The sequence below is a fragment of the Anopheles moucheti genome, chromosome 3 (assembly GCF_943734755.1).
Source record: "Anopheles moucheti chromosome 3, idAnoMoucSN_F20_07, whole genome shotgun sequence".
In the NCBI taxonomy this organism is placed as follows: Eukaryota; Metazoa; Arthropoda; class Insecta; order Diptera; family Culicidae; genus Anopheles; species Anopheles moucheti.
The window spans coordinates 41,493,167-41,512,453 of NC_069141.1; the positions used below are offsets into that span (position 1 = coordinate 41,493,167).

The following is a 19,287-nucleotide window of genomic DNA, read 5'->3' on the forward strand; positions in this document are numbered from 1 at the left end:
GGAAAGCTTTACAAAGGAGTTGTTCCGTTTGCCTTCAGTTCAGACAACACAATAGAAATACGCAAAAGGATGCAAAGTAATGCATGGTTCTGGTGTGTGAGGGAAGCGTAGGATGGCAGACAAAAGTCCCCGACCGACAAGCAGGCAGAATGGTGGTGCCAATGGCCGTGTGGTTCATTGGCACAGCTAAAGCACCCGGGTAGGAATGATATGAATATTTCCGGTAAAATGTTCAACCCAAGGTATGGCGACCAAAAAGGGTGCGGCCCCACGTGGAGCTGTAACCGGCGCGACATCGTCTGGGGTTTTGCACCAAACTGCTGTCATGTTGTCAATGTGCACTGCAGCACAGCGAAACCATCTCGACCAAGTTATTACATTATGTCTCTCATTTCCTTGCTGTGCACCGGTAATGCACGGAGACACGGTAAAGCGTTTTTGTTTTGTTCAAATAATGTGTGATACAATACCGCTAGAAGCTTTACACACCGGAAGCTATTGTTCCTTATATGTTAAGGCATCTATTAGATGTCTCGCTAATATGCTTGATATTTCGTAATTATTCTCTATGTTGCATTTAGTTACTAGCATTTTGTTGAGATAATGTGTTCACTTTTCACGAAATTTATTTTTTCAAAATGCGTAGAGCATGAACATAAAGGCGACTATGGTTTGATGTTGCGCATGCACCAAAGTCGAACCATTTCTTTAAAGTAAATATTCAGACGCTGCATGTGGGGGTTTGATACATAAGGAAGCGCACGTGTCAGACTGTTTGTAAGGCCGCATGCAGTTAGCATATCGTGCTTTGATTGTAAAACAGTTCTTTCCTGTTCTCGGGTAACCTTTTTTGTAATCATTACCCAATCGCGTGGCATTGATGGAAGAACGGAACGATCGATTGTAATATGAGAAGTTTAAAAATATCCGAATATTTCGTCAATGTGTGGCTTTATGAATTGAAAATAGAAGAAATATTGAGCATTTTTATTATTTTATCATTTTATTGATGTATTAATAAGAGCTATTTTAGTTCAAATTTCATCCAGAATCGTCAAATACTTCATCTAAATTGAGCTTTACACAACAACACTTTTGTTAACTAATACCCCCTTCGATACTCTTGACATTTGTGAAACATACGGAGCACACAACAATCAGTATTAGTGAAGTACAATCAGTGAAGAGATTGTGTTATTCGAACTTGATGTACATAACCGAATAAATGTTTGTGGATACAATGTATAAGCCCAAATGGTGCGGTGTAACCCAATATCTGCATTGACCTTCAGCTGTCCGGGAATGATCGGTACGATGCCGATGCCAAAGCATCCAATTCCATTTGAAACGTTTGACAATGCCGAAATAAATCGGATTGCTTCGAGCCAACCCTTGACACTTGCCTTGGTTGATGCAGATTTCCCCAAAAATGCTTAACGCTCCGGATGATGTTCGTGGTTTCACTGTACGTTATGTATTTGTGGATGTGTGTGTGTTTGAAAGTGATTTTCCTAGTGAATCGAGGAAAAAGGTTTATTTATAGCAGTATAACGTTCCGTGATGGCCTTCTTTCTTTCCGCGAGGAAAAACCTTTTTCCTAGCTGTTTGGCATCTATTGGCGTTGTATTCGGCGTTAGTTTCTTTCGGCTGGTGGATGCATCTGTGGTGCCTAGCACAGTGTCTTGTAGTGTGTAGTTTGGGGTAGCAGCAGCATGCTCGGACGCATGTTTTAATGCGCAGATGTAGGCGTAAGTGCATTGGCCTGGAACGGCCAAGTCAAACATGATACGAATGCTCCAGCACACACACACGTTCCAGTTTTTGTCGATTCCGTAGTGTGGGAGAACGTGTCCGGAGAGGTGTAGTAGTGTACGGGGTGGGAGGGGTGTTGTCGTAATCAAAACACAATTTGTAGCTATACGCAAAGTGTTTCGTCTGGAGCATACTTTCTAGGCGTTGGCCGTTCGCGTTGGCGGTGGCAGATTAGATAGCCTGCTTTGCTCTTTTACCGTGCATAGAAGGTGAATAGAAAAATAACGATGAAAACATTAGTTCCGATCAAATAGTTTACAGGTGTGGTATCGAAATATGCTACCACTAGCCCGTTGTAGGTGTCCCTTCACGCCGTAAAAATGGTTCTTGACAAGCATTGGTGGTTATTCTTGGCTCAAATTAACCTATAACTGATTTCGGATCATATGTAACGAATGTTACTATTGCTGCTGAACACGTCAAGTACTAATTTGTTGTATAATGTCTTTTAACACATTTTATGACATTGCTTTATGTTGATTCAATACGAATAAGCACTAGATTAAAATCAGGGCGTAGAACACATTGCTGGTGAGTTGAAACGATTTAGTATTTCCCAATTTTGAAACGTGCTTTACTTGATAAACAGAATAATTGGAATGCCAGATATAGCGTACCGTACTTGAAAATAGACTCAAAAGCTAGGGATACAACATTCTAGCCGAATTGGATTGCGTTCCATGTGCGGCATATGCGGCAATGTGTTCCTTGCTATTCCCACGATCAAATACCAGCGATATAAACTGTGAAGAGATCGTAAACAATCATACTTAATTAGGTAGCGCGTTGCACTAAATTTGAAAATTTAATAGAGATGTTTGATATATGAGAGGTTGTGTGCGAAGGGCAGTACAAAATACGTTCGTTTAGAAGAATTGTCTGCAGTAGGAAAATTGGAAACATCGTAATCTACAAATGCTCTAATTAATTGCTTCATTTAGATTTTCTTGTATGGTTTTGAGTTTCGGACTTAGTTATGGTGATCGAATAATGTTATCGCGACGATCTACATCCAGTACCTTGAACTATTTTGGCTCTTTTATTTGAAGCTGTATGAAGAAGACTTCATATGAAGATGGTTATTTATCATTTGTTTGTTTATGGTTAATAAACTAATCCTTACAAAATTTAAAGTCGGAACTTCTTCAGCACAAGCTTGCGTCTTTTAAGTACCCACGCAGATAAGGTTTCAACATTTGTACGAAATGTGTACCGTTTAAAAGAATTATATGATTTCAATACCTAAAACAGGAATCCTTGGGAATATACAGGAACTTTATATTTTTCTATATTTGTTGAAAAATACTAATATCGCCCAATTGTGGAAAAGGTCTTTGTCATTCCTGCATTACCACTAACGGAATGAGCACTTCTTATTTATTTATTTATTTATTTATAGAGTAACATATCAAGTCAAGTAAAAATGTATAGTCCAATTTTCCTTTTTTATTACCAACAGGAATGGTTCAATAACGAGGCGTAATTAGCGGTACGCCGTGGAATGTTATGTTATTTATTTGTTTATGTTTTTATGTTACAATACAAGACAATTTATCATCTAGAGTCTGTATTCATCAGACATCACACACTAATGCTATAAAATTTATCTGAATTGTACATTCTGTACTATTTGCTCAGTTTATGTAACTTTTCGTACGGTTATGAAGAGGAAATACAATTATTTAACACCATCAATCAAAGATGTATTTTTTGATACTTTGGTCTTATGAGTGCAATCTGTTTACGATTCATTAACATCTAGAATGGTACGATAGCTTGAAGAAATTAGAAATGAAGCAGAATCTGCAAAATGATGAGAATTCAAATCAACAATGTCTAAACCTACAATCATTGATTGAAAAAAATAGTAGTTATTCGTAATATGTTTGATTTGTTATGTGGTTAGGATCAATTTGTGGTATTTTTTTCGATTTTTTAGTAAAATTCTTCAAAAAATATGAAAAACATTTGTAAATTACTCCACAGCTGGATTTTCTCCTCATAATTTTATGGTTGCTACAATACTTGAAATGTTGAAAAATCCTGTACTCCAACAGGCTGTACTAAAAAAGAACAGGGATAGCAAAAATATTGTTTAATAGCAGTATCGAAACTAAACATATGATTTACCGGCGAAATTCTATCTTTCGTAGCCATATAACTTCCAATACCATTCAACAACCTCGGGGTAATTATGCTTGAAATTATGAGAACTATTTGAAGAAAAGAAAAGAATACACTCTTCATGATAAACTGAAGTTAAAGACGCTTAATGCGTTGCTGCTCCTTGTTGATTACTCGATCGTACGTGTTTTGAAAGCTCATAAATTAATATTAATAGGACTGCATGTGAAAGGCGTCTTGTTGGTTGGCTGTTGCATATAATAACCCTACATTTGGGCTGTGGGATGAATGTGAGCGTCAGAAACGCAATCAAGTGTAATTAACAATTCAAGGGGTTAATTTGGTAGTTTCATCATGATTACCCTTGATAAGAAATGTAGGAGGTAATAGCGTGCATAAATAATAATGCAATATTGTTTCGATTTCAAAGCATGCTTCGAGACACCTCGAACCCTAGCTTAATTCAGATGCAACAATAAAGAATTTTGCAGTCTATATAAAACTGGAACTATAACTATTGTGGAACTTTCAATAGTTAGTTTATGAATGTAGTAATTGATTGCAGATCTGCCAATTAACTTCTACCAGGCTGAATATTAAAATGATTGCTTTGGTGTGGCAACCATTATATTCGTTGATACTTGTTTCGCCAGGTTTGTCATAAATAATGTGTTGCTATAAACTTAACAACTACATCACCATACTGTCAGCTCCAGACGGCGTTGTCGTACCTTTTGTTGCCTGTTATATACGACCTTATTGCACTTGATTATTCCAAAATGAAGGATGGCGAAGCGGAACATTCCCCTAACGTGCGAACACAAGCCCTGGAAGCGGGACGTTCTGTTGTTCGGATGATCGTTCGCGACCCTCGAATTACGGCTGGGGTAAAATGGAACGTACCGAAACCATCGTTGATAGACTAAATATCGTGTGTACTTTGCCATGTGGCCCATTACGTTGCGAACCTGTGCCACTTTTCCGTTGATTCGGATGAGAGTCACACACAGCACGTCGGTGCGTTTCGGACGAAGGGTTCGTTGTTTCATCTTGACGGTGCCCCTGACTCGTTCAAAAAAGCAAACACGAGGGGAAAGGATATTCGATGCACGTTCTGCTATCGTAGTAGAAAATAATTTCTTGAACTTGACCCACCCCACGGTGCTGCAGTGTCGCATTTACCGTGCCCCCTAATCCTTATACCTAGGGGATAAACGTTAGTAGAAAGATGCAGTTGAACGGGGACAATTTGTAGGAAGTTATTCAGAGTGTGGTTGTGCGATGGCAAGAAACAGAAATATGAGTATTATTCTAATGGTATGGTAAGGAAGCAAGACAAACATTTAGACGAACAAAAAATTAAAATAAAAAAAGTGTTTTGTCGTACTGCAGTATTTCCAGTAGCAACCATAGCTCAGGGCAATTAGCTAAGGAATATTCATTTAATTTACTGTATTTTTGCGAGTACGATATCATAATTTTTCAATCATTTTAGCTTGAAAAGAGTCGGCAACGAGGTAAATGCTGATTGATGATGATATGCAGGTCAAAAACACACTCATTAAGTTACACAGTTGCAGTAATCCGCAGTAACAGTGATATTATAAAGTTTATACACTGATAGTCATAAATTTAAGTTACTCGCATATGCTCTGAAGAATTGACACAGTTTTTTTGGTTCCACACTCTCTTTCTTTCTTCTCGCCAATAAAACGCACTCTATTGTTGCAGAAATTCATATGGAAGTGTGTTTGCACATCTAGTCCAACCAATTTACATTCAATGACAAACGGTGTGGGGTTTGAAAACTTCCGGCGTTTACGCATTCCAATCTGCGAAAAGATGGTACTGATCATTGGCACTGACGCAAATGAAATTGTGACAAACAGTGTACTGAATACATACAAAAACTTTTTTCCAATGTAAGGAAAGTTGGTCACATTCAACTGGATACAGTAATTTACACAATCTTTTGCAACGATATGCAGTTGATAAACCGTGCTTTTAATTGAAAACCGCATGCTATAAAATTTAAGAAGCAATCGAAAATACTGTAATACCTGTTTAAATATGCAATTTTTGCTCAATTCAACAATTAAATGCGCACACAAAGACCAGGAGATTTTGTTTTGTTATTATATTTATTGCATGATTTTCTTATAAGTCTTTATTTTCAATACTTTTTTTTTCTATCTATTCGGCTAATATTTTCAATGTACTACTTTACCGTTCCGCAAGCTATCACTTTTAGTAGTAGAAGGTGTATGCTTCGTTATCGTTATATCTAAGTAGATAAATGCAATCACTATAAATTTGTCACGACGAGAAAAATAAGCTGCTAAATGACGAAAAATCAGTCACTCAAAAGAAATTCTTTTGACATTGGAAAATAGTCATTCACGGTAGTAAGAGCAATAAGCACGTTCGTTTTGTGTCATATTCTAATCGAAAAGATTCGTTGGCGAAAAGAGCTATTCCTTGTGCTATCCGTTGTATAAGCTATATCATGGCCTAATCATAAGAATATACAGAGGATCCATTACTTCTATCCGGTGTTGCAGTGGTCATGTAAATGTATTGCAGGAATGCTGGCGATAAGTGTCGGAACTTTCCTTAGATGTTGCTAATTCCCGTATCATTGCTGCGGGTGGAGGTGGTCGATTTAGAGCAGCAGTGATCGAGTTTCTCGAACTCGGTCGATCGCGTTGACGGTGTGGCGGTGGTCGCCGACGACATGTTCATCATCATGTTGTAGCTGCGTTCCTTCTTGCAGAAGAACGGGTAGCAGATAAAGCCCCAGTACGCGCCAGCACCGATCAGAATGACAAATGTAACAATCGTAATGATTCCCCAGGCCGAAAGTCGATGGTGGCCAGATTTAGCAGACATGGGACCCTTCGTCGCTGCGGTGCCGTCCTGGCCAGAATGCAAATATCGCGGTGCGTCGTGCGGATTTCCAAGGCCAACCGGGCCGTACACGCCAGCTCCTCGGCGCATCCCGCCACCGCTGATGCTACCCGTTCCTCCCATTCCGCCGTAGGTGCCATAGTTGTACATACCCGATCCTCGAGCACCACCACTGCCACCACTTCCACCACCGACACCACCACCACCGCCCCCAAGAAGTCCGCCGCTGGCGGCGGTTATACGATCAACCATGCAGAGAACCAGGGTCACTGAAGACAACAGAAAAAAAACAGGTTTTGTGTTAAAAAGAAAAAAAGGTCGTATGCTCGCGCGCTCTGTTGAACTTCTCGTGGTTTCCCCCGAGCATCTTCACACTAAACAAAGGATCATAATCGTCAGTCGCTCTCCCACAAAAGGTGTTTCAGGCGTATCGTAATGCACAGAAGAATAACATGATCGCGATCCAGAAGGCGATCATCACACCCAGTCCGTCTGTGTGCGTGTTGTTTGCTGTGATCCTAACACACACGGAGAGGCTGTGTTCTTTCCTCGGCGAAGCGTAGACAAACAGCCCGGTGCCGGGGCAGGTAGCATAGCAGGCAGGGGTATAACCTAATCAACGCCACCGAACGACCTCTGTCCATGGCTCAGGAGGGGTATAACAAACAAGAAAACAGAAATACTTACGTCCTCCGAGCAGGGCTAGGAATTGTTGAGGTTGATGCAGCTTCATTGTCCTCGTCGGTGGGATGTTATTTACTCTACAATATTTCGAACTCTTCGAATGGTTCCTGCTTGCAATGGGTACACTTCCTAACGATGGCAATTTAAATGTTTTATCGAACTTTGGGTGTCTTCCGAATAAAGCCACACATGCGCACACACGTCTATTGCCACTTTTCTGAGCAAAGGAAGCAGCGCTTTAGCACTATACTGTGGACCTTATTTGGAGGCCGTTAGCGAACGCGATTTATTGCACCACGGGTACCCCGTTCACAGTTGAACTAGCTTTGCGTTGGAATCGGAAACATACATTTGTATGCACGGGACGTTTTTTAAATCAAATAATTGACGTACGGACGTAGAACGATTACAACGACGCAGCTCGGTTCGCAACGTTCTTGGGCAACATCGTCACGTTGATGAGTTCTGACGGTGGTGTGTCTCGCAAAAAGGAACCAACAGCAGCAGAGTCTCTCCCTGCTGTGATCGGATGCGGCGTTTTTTTTTCTTGTTCAAGCACAATTACAAATATGTCGCAGTGTGTACGGTTGAATTTGAAGCTGCACGTTATCACTTATCGCAAATATTATGCTGCACAGTATTCACATTCTTCACAACGCTGTGAACCGTGTTGACGCTGTGAATTTTGGATGGAATTCGAGAGGAAACACGGCACGACAGAACAACACGCATGCTAGCCGCTCGAGATGGATGATGTTGCGACCGCACTAATACCAAGCTCCTGTCCCCTTGTGGTTCACACGCCGAAGACCTATTCGACGCCCGTACGCACACTACGCCGTGTTGCTATAAAATGCTATAATGTTTTAATGCTCCAGTTGCCGGAGAGGAAAAAAAACTATGCTTTGTGCCGTGTTCTTCTCAACTCGAGTGCACTCGAATGCTGGAAGGAGAGGCATGTCTGCGAAACAGAAAGAGATGCATTGCTTCGAAGATGGGAAAGAAGTGCAACTAGATCGAGCTTGTTTTCTCGAGCTCTGTGCTGTTACTGTCCTCACCTTGCAGAGGCATGGAATGGTAATGCAAACAGGAAACGGGGAAAACTGCAACGCATCGATATTCTTTCTCTTTTACGCTCTCTCTCTCTTCCTCCTCTAGCATCGTGATCGTTTGATCTGACAGGAGATGAAAGTGACGATCATACTCAATGGAAATCGAATCTATTCCATTCATGTATCGGAAATACTGATTACAACACAAAAATAGGTTACATATTCGTTGTATTCCACATCCATCCTTACCAACCTTCTGGCAATTATGGCCAATAAGTCAATTGGTGATGGTGAATCGCAACGATTCTTTAAATTATGAATGAATTTAGTTTATGCTGAAGTTGAATATGTCTTCATGATTCTGATTGACATAAATTCGGTACAATGATGATTTCTTTGTTGACCGATTGTTATTGATTCGTTCCAGAGCTGTATAATACGAATAAATGTCGTATGCAAATGATAGCAATTGAAGCAAGCCAATTGCCCAATGATGTTGAAACATTCTTGTCTAATTGAAAATTGTGTGCAATGCGTTATGATTTTTGTTGCTATGTTGCATCTTTGTACTATTTAATAAAAAGTACTATAACATGTTAATTGAATAAAAAAAAAAAACACAAAAATATTTCAAATGCAACAACCTTTCCTCTCCCGAAATCGGATTTGGGCTTGGTTTAGTTTTATTTTTGTCTTCTTGTTACATTAAGTGGATTAATTAATAATTTAATTAATAATTAATTTAGTAATTTATAGTAGCATCAAGAGTTTGTGTTTACATTGATGAAACATAATGATTATGAATATGTTTTTATTTATTTATTCAAGAACGGTTTAGATCTAAAGATACCTTAATCTAGTGTACAATTCACATTAATTTGAAGACATTTCCTTCTGCAAACCGTGATTCCAGGTGTACAATGATTATATTTGATATCCTTAAACAACACAAACCAATGTTCGGCCATATTTTACACATTTTAAATTGCTTTGCTTAAAACATATAATTAAAATAATTTCATTACATTTATCAAATTACGTAAGATTTTCTTGATTGTCTTATGTTGTTAGACATGAAACGTAATTTTGTATTTTCTTTTTTTTCATTTTAACCCAGATTTATCGAGGAATCGATTCTGCGAACTACCAGAGGACATCACTTGTCTCGCGTTTTTAGAACGACTTCTGGTCTACCATAACACAATCCGCTCCGTGCCGGAAACGATACGTGGACTGCACTCTCTAAGTTATTTAGATTTAAGGTAAGTAGAGCGTTGGTAGAGGAATATAACAAAGTTGATTGTACATTGTATCGCTCCTGGTTTGTCATGAAACAAATCGCGTACATAATAGATCGCTTTGTTCGTGCCATTAAATGAGATTAAATGAAACAGTATGTCTAACGAGAGTTTTCCCACACTTCCAGAAACAATCAGCTCTCAGTTTTGCCGCGCGAAATCTGTGCTCTACCTCTGCAGGTTTTACTTGTATCAAACAATCGACTTGCAACATTGCCCGATGAGCTCGGTCGAATGGAGAAGCTGACGGAGCTCGATGCTGCTTGCAATCAGATAACACATCTTCCAGCGCGAATGGGCGATCTGCGCAACATGCGTTCGCTTAATTTGCGCAGCAATCAATTGGTTTACCTGCCTCGTGATCTCACCTGTCTGCAGTTGGCCTTTTTGGACATAAGTAGTAACAAGATTGCCACGTTGCCGGTAGAACTTCGCCACATGACCTCGCTCGTGGATTTGGAGCTATCGAACAATCCTCTAACCTCTCCACCGGCTAGTGTAAGTAGCTCAAATTCTTGATAACAAAAATATGCAATATGTGCTAATGTTACTTTCGTTTTTTTTCATTTCAAATAGCTTTGTGTGCGTGGATTGGTGCATGTATTCAAGTATTTGGAAACGATTGCCTCGCGGGAGGAAAAATCTAAGACGGGAGTTGACGGGCACGCAACGTTGCGACGTACGGCCCTTTCGGCGAAGAATTCCAACAGTTGTTTACTGGATAATCAACAACGGAATCGCAGGGCACACGTTGACTCGGGATACTGCACTAGCGATGGTGGCTTCGAGGGTAAGCGATGGATGCATGATGAAGATTCGCACAATTCCGGCACAGCATCGTCAAAATGGTCCCCTACTCCACTGCACTCGGGTTTTACGGTTATGCCACGCAATGGTAGTAACCATAACACTACTTCTAATCCGTCCTCAGGTGGGCCACAGGCCGCTCTGGTAGCTCATGCCATGCATGGTGGTTCGAACGATTCGGCCGTGGAGAATACTGTGGGAACTATCAGTGGCAATAATGAGGTATGCTGGGAAGAAGAGTTTCTGAAGAATGCAGCATTTCAGGATCTTCATCCCGATCGTAAGCAGTTATCGAATAACAACAGGTATGTGGAGAGATTGTAAAGTTTGTAAAGAAGATCATTTATGTAATCACTGGACTCTACTAAATGCCGCTTGTTTCCATTTCAGTAACGATATATCTCCCGAAGGAGACATCACACCCGATGGCACAAAAACGGACGACAAAGGCCGTACACTATCCAACTATCAGACGTATCGCGAGTACAAGGAAGCTTTGCGTCAGCAGCGTAATCTTAATTCCGTTTATCGTTCGAAAGATCATCCACTGACACCAGACAGTGCTGGATCAGCAACCGACTCACCGGTTAGCAATATTTCGCCCTACACAAAATCGATCTCGTCATCCTCGGTGTACAGCAGCAGCAGCCAAAGCTCTCCCGTATCGCCACATCATACCGCAGGCTTACAAAAAATGAACCAAATGAATGCAAATCCCAATGGTATACATAATACGACTGGTACAACTGGCGGTCATTCGAGTCCATTGCTATCTCCAAATCGCAATGGTAGTCAATCGTCTACAATGGATGACAGTACTGGCGGCACCCCTAATAAACGGCCAGTACAAAAAGTTATACCGTCTCGTAACATTGGTTCATCTCATCATAGCCAATCGCCTACACATTTGAACGGTAATCTGCACGCTTCAGGAACGACTTCAACAAGTGTTGCAAACGGATCGCATGGTAAAATTCCGCTAGCAAACGGAGCTGGTAAAGGATCTTTAACTTCGCCAAATGGAAGTGTCAGCAATGAGTATGCTTACGTGAAACCAAACAGTCCGTGCAAATCCATGAGTGGCGCTTTGACACACAATAATGTTCCCCCCTCGTCGATTCCAAAACCGATGGCACCGAATGGTGCGGGAGGGTTGGGTTCACCGGTGCTAGCGAGCGGAAGTCAAAAACCATTAACAGCGACAGTAGGATACGTAAATAACGCAAAACCGGGACAGAAAACAAATAAGTAAGTATTGCGATGGAGCCCAGGAAGTTATACATAGACCTTACGATAAAAACGGTGTACTATGATTGCCTATTTTAGGACTGTCTCTTGGAATCGCGACGTGCCTACAGAAAAGTTGAGTTTTACTATGCGGCGGGAGTTCGACAAACAGAAAGAAGAAACAGAACTGATTGAGCAGTTGCGACAAATCATTGAAACGCGCCTAAAAATGTCACTTCCACAAGACATTGCACCGGCATTAATGGATGGTGTCGTACTATGCCACCTAGCGAACCTTGTTCGACCACGATCTGTTGGTAGCATTCATGTGCCATCGTCAGCTGTGGTAAGAAATATTTCATTTTCATATTAGGTTTAACTACATCCGTAATGATTTATAATTGATTGTACAAATTTTAGCCCAAATTGACTATGGCAAGATGTAGAAGAAACGTGGACTACTTTCTGGATGCATGCCGCAAAATAGGAGTAGACGAGGTGAGTTTTCGCTTTTGCTTTAAATATCCTTTATAATTTGATGATCATTTCTTCTGCTTGGTAACACTTGAGAAAATGTGTGTATTGGTGGATTATTCTAGGGTTTGGTTGGTTTAAAAGCTCTTCGTTCCTATTTTCATGTTTCAAATATTTTATTGTTGTGTTCAGATACGTTCAGAAAACTCTCTTGCTTTGTTTGTTATTAGACCACATTTGTGCTGTTCTGTAGTTCTACAATTGGTTGTTACGAAAGATCAATATTTAATTTGTGTACATGAATTCCAAGTTGTTCTCGTTGGTATTATAGAAGCTTATTATTTATAGTTGGTTTAATTTAAACGTTGTTAAATTTTGAAAATATATCCGATAAATTCTATGTAAATGCAATAAATTGCGATAAACGGTGCTCGTAAATTTAATAACACACGGCCAATGAGGTATTCACAATAGATACGAGAATTGTCCAGACAAATTTCTTTACGTAAGATTGTTCTTCTTGGATGTTATGGACTAATATTAAGATGAGCGGTCTATCTGTTTCTTACTTAATGAGTAATTGGGTTTGAGGATATCAAAATCACAATTACCGCAAACGGCATTAACTTTAGTTATAATATGAGATGGAAATCTTTAGCATAAGCGTTGATGATATGAAACATATGCGTAATGTAGAAAATTCTTAAACTTTCGTGGATGATGATTAATTGCACTCGTAGTTTTATTAATGCGCTTAAAGCAAATTTAGTTGAGCGAGCAAAGCAAGTAAGGAAGTAATCTGAAAACACTCTAATACTATCTATTTCTATTTCCAACACGTGCTAATTGTTTTAGTTATCTTTGTATATATTATGTATGTACATAACAGTAACAAACAGAGAAGTCGAATAACGCAAGAGGTGCGAAAAGAAAGGAACAGGAAATGATTGAACTGCTGCTTTTGGCACTTTACACAATTAGCCAGTGAACAAAATAACTAGTTATAGATATTTGTTCTACACATTAAAAGCAGAACAGAGGCGTCAACGCGCACTAACTTTCTTCTCTCTCTATCCTGTTGCTATTGGTGTTGGTTGCAGGAGTTAATTTGCTCCTGTCAGGATATCGTTCCATCAACCATGGCCGAACCCTCGTTGGAGCACAGTGATCGGAAGACGAAAGATGATGATGGACATGGTTCACAGGAAGCTAGTCTTACACCAAGACCTCCTAATCCGTTAGCGATGTATCGAACGATAGCTGCTTTGCTGAATATACCACCGATATCGAACCAATTAGTAGCACCACCTTCACCGTCGGTTATTGGGTTGCTTCGTCGTCCACGATCACCGCCACCACCGCCACCGCCGTCAGCATTGCATTCAGTATCGGTCGTTACAGCTGCTGCAACCAACACCAACAGCTCAACAGACCCAGAGAAAAATTTAGATTGCTACCCGATGACATCGAATGATTTATCCGCTCTAGGTACCATAGAATCACAAAGTTTAAAAATTGTCACAGATCTACCCACTACAGATCAGATTGATGAATACTCTTACTACGAATACAATCAAAAGCGCAGCAGTGAGGATTATCGGAATGTTCCGGTGACATTGGATCTTCCCAAAGGAAATGCAAAATCAGGAAGAAAGCGAAAGTTTCCTTCATCACGAGCTAGCCGCCGAAATCATAATGCTAACGACATACAGTCGAATCTGAACGAAATAATCGAAGAATGCGAATATGATAGTGATATTGGCAAGTTTCGCTGTCGTACTGACGACTCTGATGAAACGAGATACGATCTTCGTGATTACGAAGATTCGGAAACCAGCCTTACTTCCTGTGACGACGATCTAATCGGCATTGATCAAGGTGGTGATGAAAACGGAGATGCATTCACACCAACTAATGCTCAACCCACATTGTGCGAATCTTTAGTTCTTCGAGAAATTTCATCGAACGATCTGGACACTCCAGTAATGGGTTTAAAGTTGCTGAAGCCAGGAACAAACGGGAGTGAGAATTTTAATATTGTCCAAAACGACGTTGAAGCTTTGCACGTGGAAGAGCATAAGGTGGTCACGAAAAGAATTGAATTTTTTGAAAATGCTGCTTCGACCGGAAGAAAAATACTGAATTTTGAATCATCAAACATTACAAGTGCTGTTGGGGTTTGTACTACAGCAGAGAAAACAGCTGTCGAAGCACAGGATGAATCTGGAGAGAACAATTCCCAATTGTGTTCAATCGTCGAAAATCGGCGACGTGAATCGGATCACCCAATGATTTCAACTATTTTGTGTTTAGGAACTTTCCTGTTTACGGTCACTTATCTATATCTTTATCCTTTGTAATAATGCTGAATGATTAATCTTGTTTTAATTTGTTTTCGTGAACAAATAATCTTGTGAAATAATTTCTTATCATTTCAACATTGATTTTATAACATTTATGAATTAATTAGTTACAATAATTTTTGTTGTGTGCTTGAACGAAATGCATCACTTTACTGGAAGAATATGGTTTAAAGTCTTTCCATTGATAAATGATTCCGATTTATCATAAGTTAGAATTATTGTTTTCAAGGCAAGGTAAATCGTATTTTGTCCCTTACGTTTATCAGTTGAATAATTTAAAAAAAAAATTTTTTTTCTGAAGCAACTTGATGCATGAAACTCCATCAAAAAGATGGGGATGGAGAAAGTTAAATTGGAGTTTTATATTTAATGATAACTGGGATGGTAAGTGATCATATTCATAAAGCCCATCACTTCAGCTATGAAAAGATTCATTTGAATCATTTACATTTGTCATGCTTAAAAATACATATTACTTATCGATAAATTGAACTTATAGCATTATTAGTTTCAAACAAATAATGAGTGGAAATTTCAAAATGCTTTGAAAATGGGGGTACCCTATCATTGAAGAGACAACATCACTCTCACAAACATCACTTATGCAAAACGGAGTGGCTAGTGACGCAATTCATTATGCTTTTAATTTATTTTGAAGAGGCTTAACTATTTAATGTGTTGTTATATACATTTGTGCATTATGTATTAATTTATCTGTATACTATATTTATTTTCATATCTATATGTTTTCCATTCCTCCGATGAACTTTTTTCGTAAACCATCTCAAGGCTTTATACTTATTTATGATTAAAGAGGGGTTTGAATTTCAACAAATAATAACACAGCTTCAGTTCGCTCATGTTCTTGTTTCGTGGGCTAAATTTGGTCGTAGCTTTGTAGTGCCACGATGAAAATATACAATCAATAATCAAAAGATGAAAAGTTACTATTACTGAGCACAATTGTGTCTAAAGCGCATGTTCAACATGCAGTTCAGTGACGTAGAACAGGAACAATTAGCAACCAGAAAATATATACACGGATAAAAAGAAGTAATAAAAACATAAGAGTTGCCTTATAATAAATGAAACGTTAAGAGAAATAATGTATCTAAGAGGACATATTTGCAGTGAAAAGTAATGCATATTTCTCAGTGAAACAAAAAAATCTCAGTAAATTCATAGTTGCGTTAAAAATATATAGCAATAAGCTAGCATTCAAGCGGAAAGAGTTTCTAGTGCAGTGTAGAAACATGTCATGGATTTAGATAAGCCTCAGAATGAAATTTCGGTTAAATTTTTGAATATGAGTAAAGCGGATTCGTTATTCCCAGTGTACAATCGAATACATTCCTTAATATGACATACTACCATGATTTCCAAACGTAAAATCTCATTACCAAATATTGAAAGTTCAAATGAATTTTTTTCTACGAATTATTTAATGTACTTACTTGAACGGAACTTATGTTTAAGGTACATATTTAGTTTCTTCATGTTTTATGCACCATTTTGATTGGTTTCGTTGAAAGATTGACACACTTCCTTTAATTTAAGCGTAAGGCAATTTTATTTCGTCTATTTTAGATATAAAATCGATAGGCTAATGTCTATTTACAAGTATATACACCAAAGGGACTTACACAAAACGTGACCATAGTTGAGCTAAACCTAAACCAACCAATAGTAAAAATGAAAGATGAGGCAAAACAGAATGCATAGGGACAATATTAAAACAACTGCAAAACGGATACGTTTTCCACGTTTTCCTGAAAATACGGTTGCAAATGTATGTTCTCTACACGATTGTTGAATGTCAACCGATGCAGACGAAACATTGTATAATTTCAATAACCCTTTGAATTCCTAAACCAAGATCAAAATTACTAATAGAAAAAGTTCGTAGGAAACACAGAAAATCGAACGACCAAATGATTTGCGTATCCATAATAATTTGCTTTAGGACCGTTCTAGTAATTGTTAGATGAAGTATATAACATCACTTGAATGTTCATCCCTCATGCTGCATTCCCAATGTAAATCGAGATAGGTTGCTTTAATTTCGTTCTACATTGTCTTCTTTCTTCTGAATCACATGCTTAAATTATATGTATGCATCAACAATAGGTTTAGAACTATTCAGTCACATCTTTCGTTGTAAAAATAATAAGGATGCATGGAGCATCTTCGAACAAGCGTGTGAACAGCAATACAGTCGAACATGAATATGAATCAAAAATAATCTTTCTGCAAAACATAAATTGTTTATCACGCTATCATAATCACATGCTATGAAAGACTGCTAAAAATGGTAATTTTATTCACCACACGTTATAAAGATTACTTAGTAACACGTTTCGCTAATCTAACAAAATGATTAATTATTTATCGGCAGGAGAAAAGCATTATCACGCTTATAATATGCAATGCTGCATTCATAAAACGACTTTCTATTGATTGACGTTCATGCTTGAGTTTCTACAAAAATCAATAAAAACAGTATCTTATGTGTACATGTTTTGTTTTATTTCGGTACTGTTTGCAGAATGCATAGTAGATAGAATGTACTTATACGAGGCAAGACGTTCTTTTTGTGTTATTATCATTGTAGAATCTTCTGTGCTGCGCTGCAGATGTCCTGGAAGGTCGTGGAATTGTGCAGGTCGCCATAACGGTGGTGGAGCTGTTGAAATTCCATAACCCAGCATCGAACGTTCGTTCACCAACACGCAATATGTACGCAATAGGAAACAGTTACAACAGTGGCGGCAGCAGTGGCAGCAACAGCAGCAGCAATGGTTCCAATGTACCGAAGACAAGCCCTTCCACGTCGTCCCTGTCATCTCCCGTTAGTGGAAACGGTACATGAGATTCGGACAATAATAATCCACCATCACCCGTTGATTCTCCATCCAGGCGAAGCATGGCAAACCCTTTGATGTCCATCGCCAGTGGAAGGTTATCAACGGTTGATGATGAGATTTGGAGAATCTAGAATGTTTAACATAATGCAAAGCCTGCTGACGGTGTCATTACCATCAGCTGAGTACAATTGTTTAACACATCAAAATGCACCTTTTCAGATCAGTTACGGTAAACAAAAGGAAGATTCTGCTATGTTGATAATTTACAATGTATATAATAGGTTCAGAATATAGACGGGTTTCCATTATGTGGATCTGTGAACCGATTTCCGTTGGATAGTGATTGAGTTAATTGACAATATTTATCAAAACTAAACTAATTTATTCGTTCAATCCCTAAAGCGACCCGAACAATATCCCAAAATGTGTAATAGGTGGTGACCATGGCAGTAGCGTACCCCCGTTTGCAGGACGGACTATCCTGCTAAGAGTAAATTAAGTCACAGAGAGCTAGAAATAGCAGGCCAGGACCTGTTGAGGTTGCAGTGCTACAAAAGAAGAGGTGACATACACTATTATCCTAACATGACAGTTATTGCACAGCCATGATCATACCCCGAAAGTTAATAGATTGGAATTCCAATCGCCAATTCTTACCGCTCTTTCGAAATATAACCTTTTGGCTCAATGCAGCTGAAGATGGGTTTAATTTAGTAGGTTTACAAACGATGCCATTATAGCAAGTAACTCAAGCATACAATAGCCCTCTCTTTTGGGCAGGTGAATGACAACGTTTTTCAAGTTTGTCTAATTAAAGGATTTGTCAAGGAATACGGGATTACAACTGTTCTGTGAACGGTGATTGTAGTATCATCAAAGTTTAGACTTAGCTTGTGGTTGTAGCACACACAACATGACAGGACGTCGGCGTAAAAAAAGGTGGTAATATGATAGGGTTTTTTCTAGACTGTCAGGTTTCCTATATAGTATATCAATGCTCGTAAGTGATTTCTATGACAGGAGGATGAATGCCAATGAAACTGAATCGTTTTCCAGGGTAAACCGATACGTGAGATTTGAATGAGTATTTTATAGCAGGCATACATAGTATTAACGATTTTATCTCGTCAAATTTCGATCGCAATACACATGAATAATTGTAATCTTCAAGAAATAAGCAATACGCAATAAAATTCATACAATAAACTAAAATACCATGATTTCTGTTTATGAAATTTTAGAAATAGATAATTTATAACTATTTCTTATCAACACTGTAGAAATACAATCTAAATTTATTTCATCACCTAATGAAGAGTCTGCGTCAAGAGGGAGGATCATCCGCTACTCGGAGATGGAAACTTCGGGGATGTTCTTCTATAAGTCAATCCAGATCCTGGCATACGCTGATGACATAAGCATTATTGTTTTATGTTCTGTTTAGCAAAGTAAGAAGAAGACATTATTGTTTAGGGCACTCCTACGTAGCGAATACTTAACAAAGGATTAACTAGGCGACAGAAAATATCGGGTTTCAGATAACGGAGGCAAACATCAAGTTGATACTTTCAACAGCAGCGGTTCTGCTAAGAAATCCTAACTAACGCAGAGGTGATGTGCAGATAAGTGATCGCACCTTTGAATTCGTCCAAAATTTAAATTATTTCAGGTTAAA

The 19,287-nt window shown here is 38.8% G+C and overlaps 2 protein-coding genes across 4 annotated transcripts in view; one reads left to right on the forward strand and one right to left on the reverse strand.

The window, feature by feature from the left end:
- Positions 1 to 18,808, forward strand: part of LOC128301634 (leucine-rich repeat and calponin homology domain-containing protein) — a 28,838-nt gene extending 10,030 nt beyond the window's left edge. For 2 of the 3 annotated variants that reach the window (XM_053038211.1, XM_053038212.1), the window contains exons 3-9: positions 9,697 to 9,841; positions 10,006 to 10,375; positions 10,454 to 10,989; positions 11,075 to 11,932; positions 12,011 to 12,257; positions 12,332 to 12,409; positions 13,486 to 14,745. In XM_053038211.1, coding sequence (XP_052894171.1) covers positions 9,697 to 9,841; positions 10,006 to 10,375; positions 10,454 to 10,989; positions 11,075 to 11,932; positions 12,011 to 12,257; positions 12,332 to 12,409; positions 13,486 to 14,745 — 3,494 coding nt within the window. Of the gene's footprint in view, positions 1 to 9,696; positions 9,842 to 10,005; positions 10,376 to 10,453; positions 10,990 to 11,074; positions 11,933 to 12,010; positions 12,258 to 12,331; positions 12,410 to 13,485; positions 14,746 to 17,359 lie in introns of those variants that run through there. The other variant, XM_053038213.1, reaches the window with a different exon arrangement.
- LOC128301644 (uncharacterized) lies at positions 6,106 to 7,831 on the reverse strand. Its single transcript, XM_053038224.1, has 2 exons — positions 7,531 to 7,831; positions 6,106 to 7,112 (listed from the first exon to the last, which is right to left on the reverse strand). The coding sequence occupies exons 1-2, from the start codon at positions 7,574 to 7,576 to the stop codon at positions 6,550 to 6,552; spliced, it is 609 nt and encodes a 202-aa protein (XP_052894184.1). The 5' UTR covers positions 7,577 to 7,831; the 3' UTR covers positions 6,106 to 6,549.
- Positions 18,809 to 19,287: the final 479 nt, after the last annotated feature.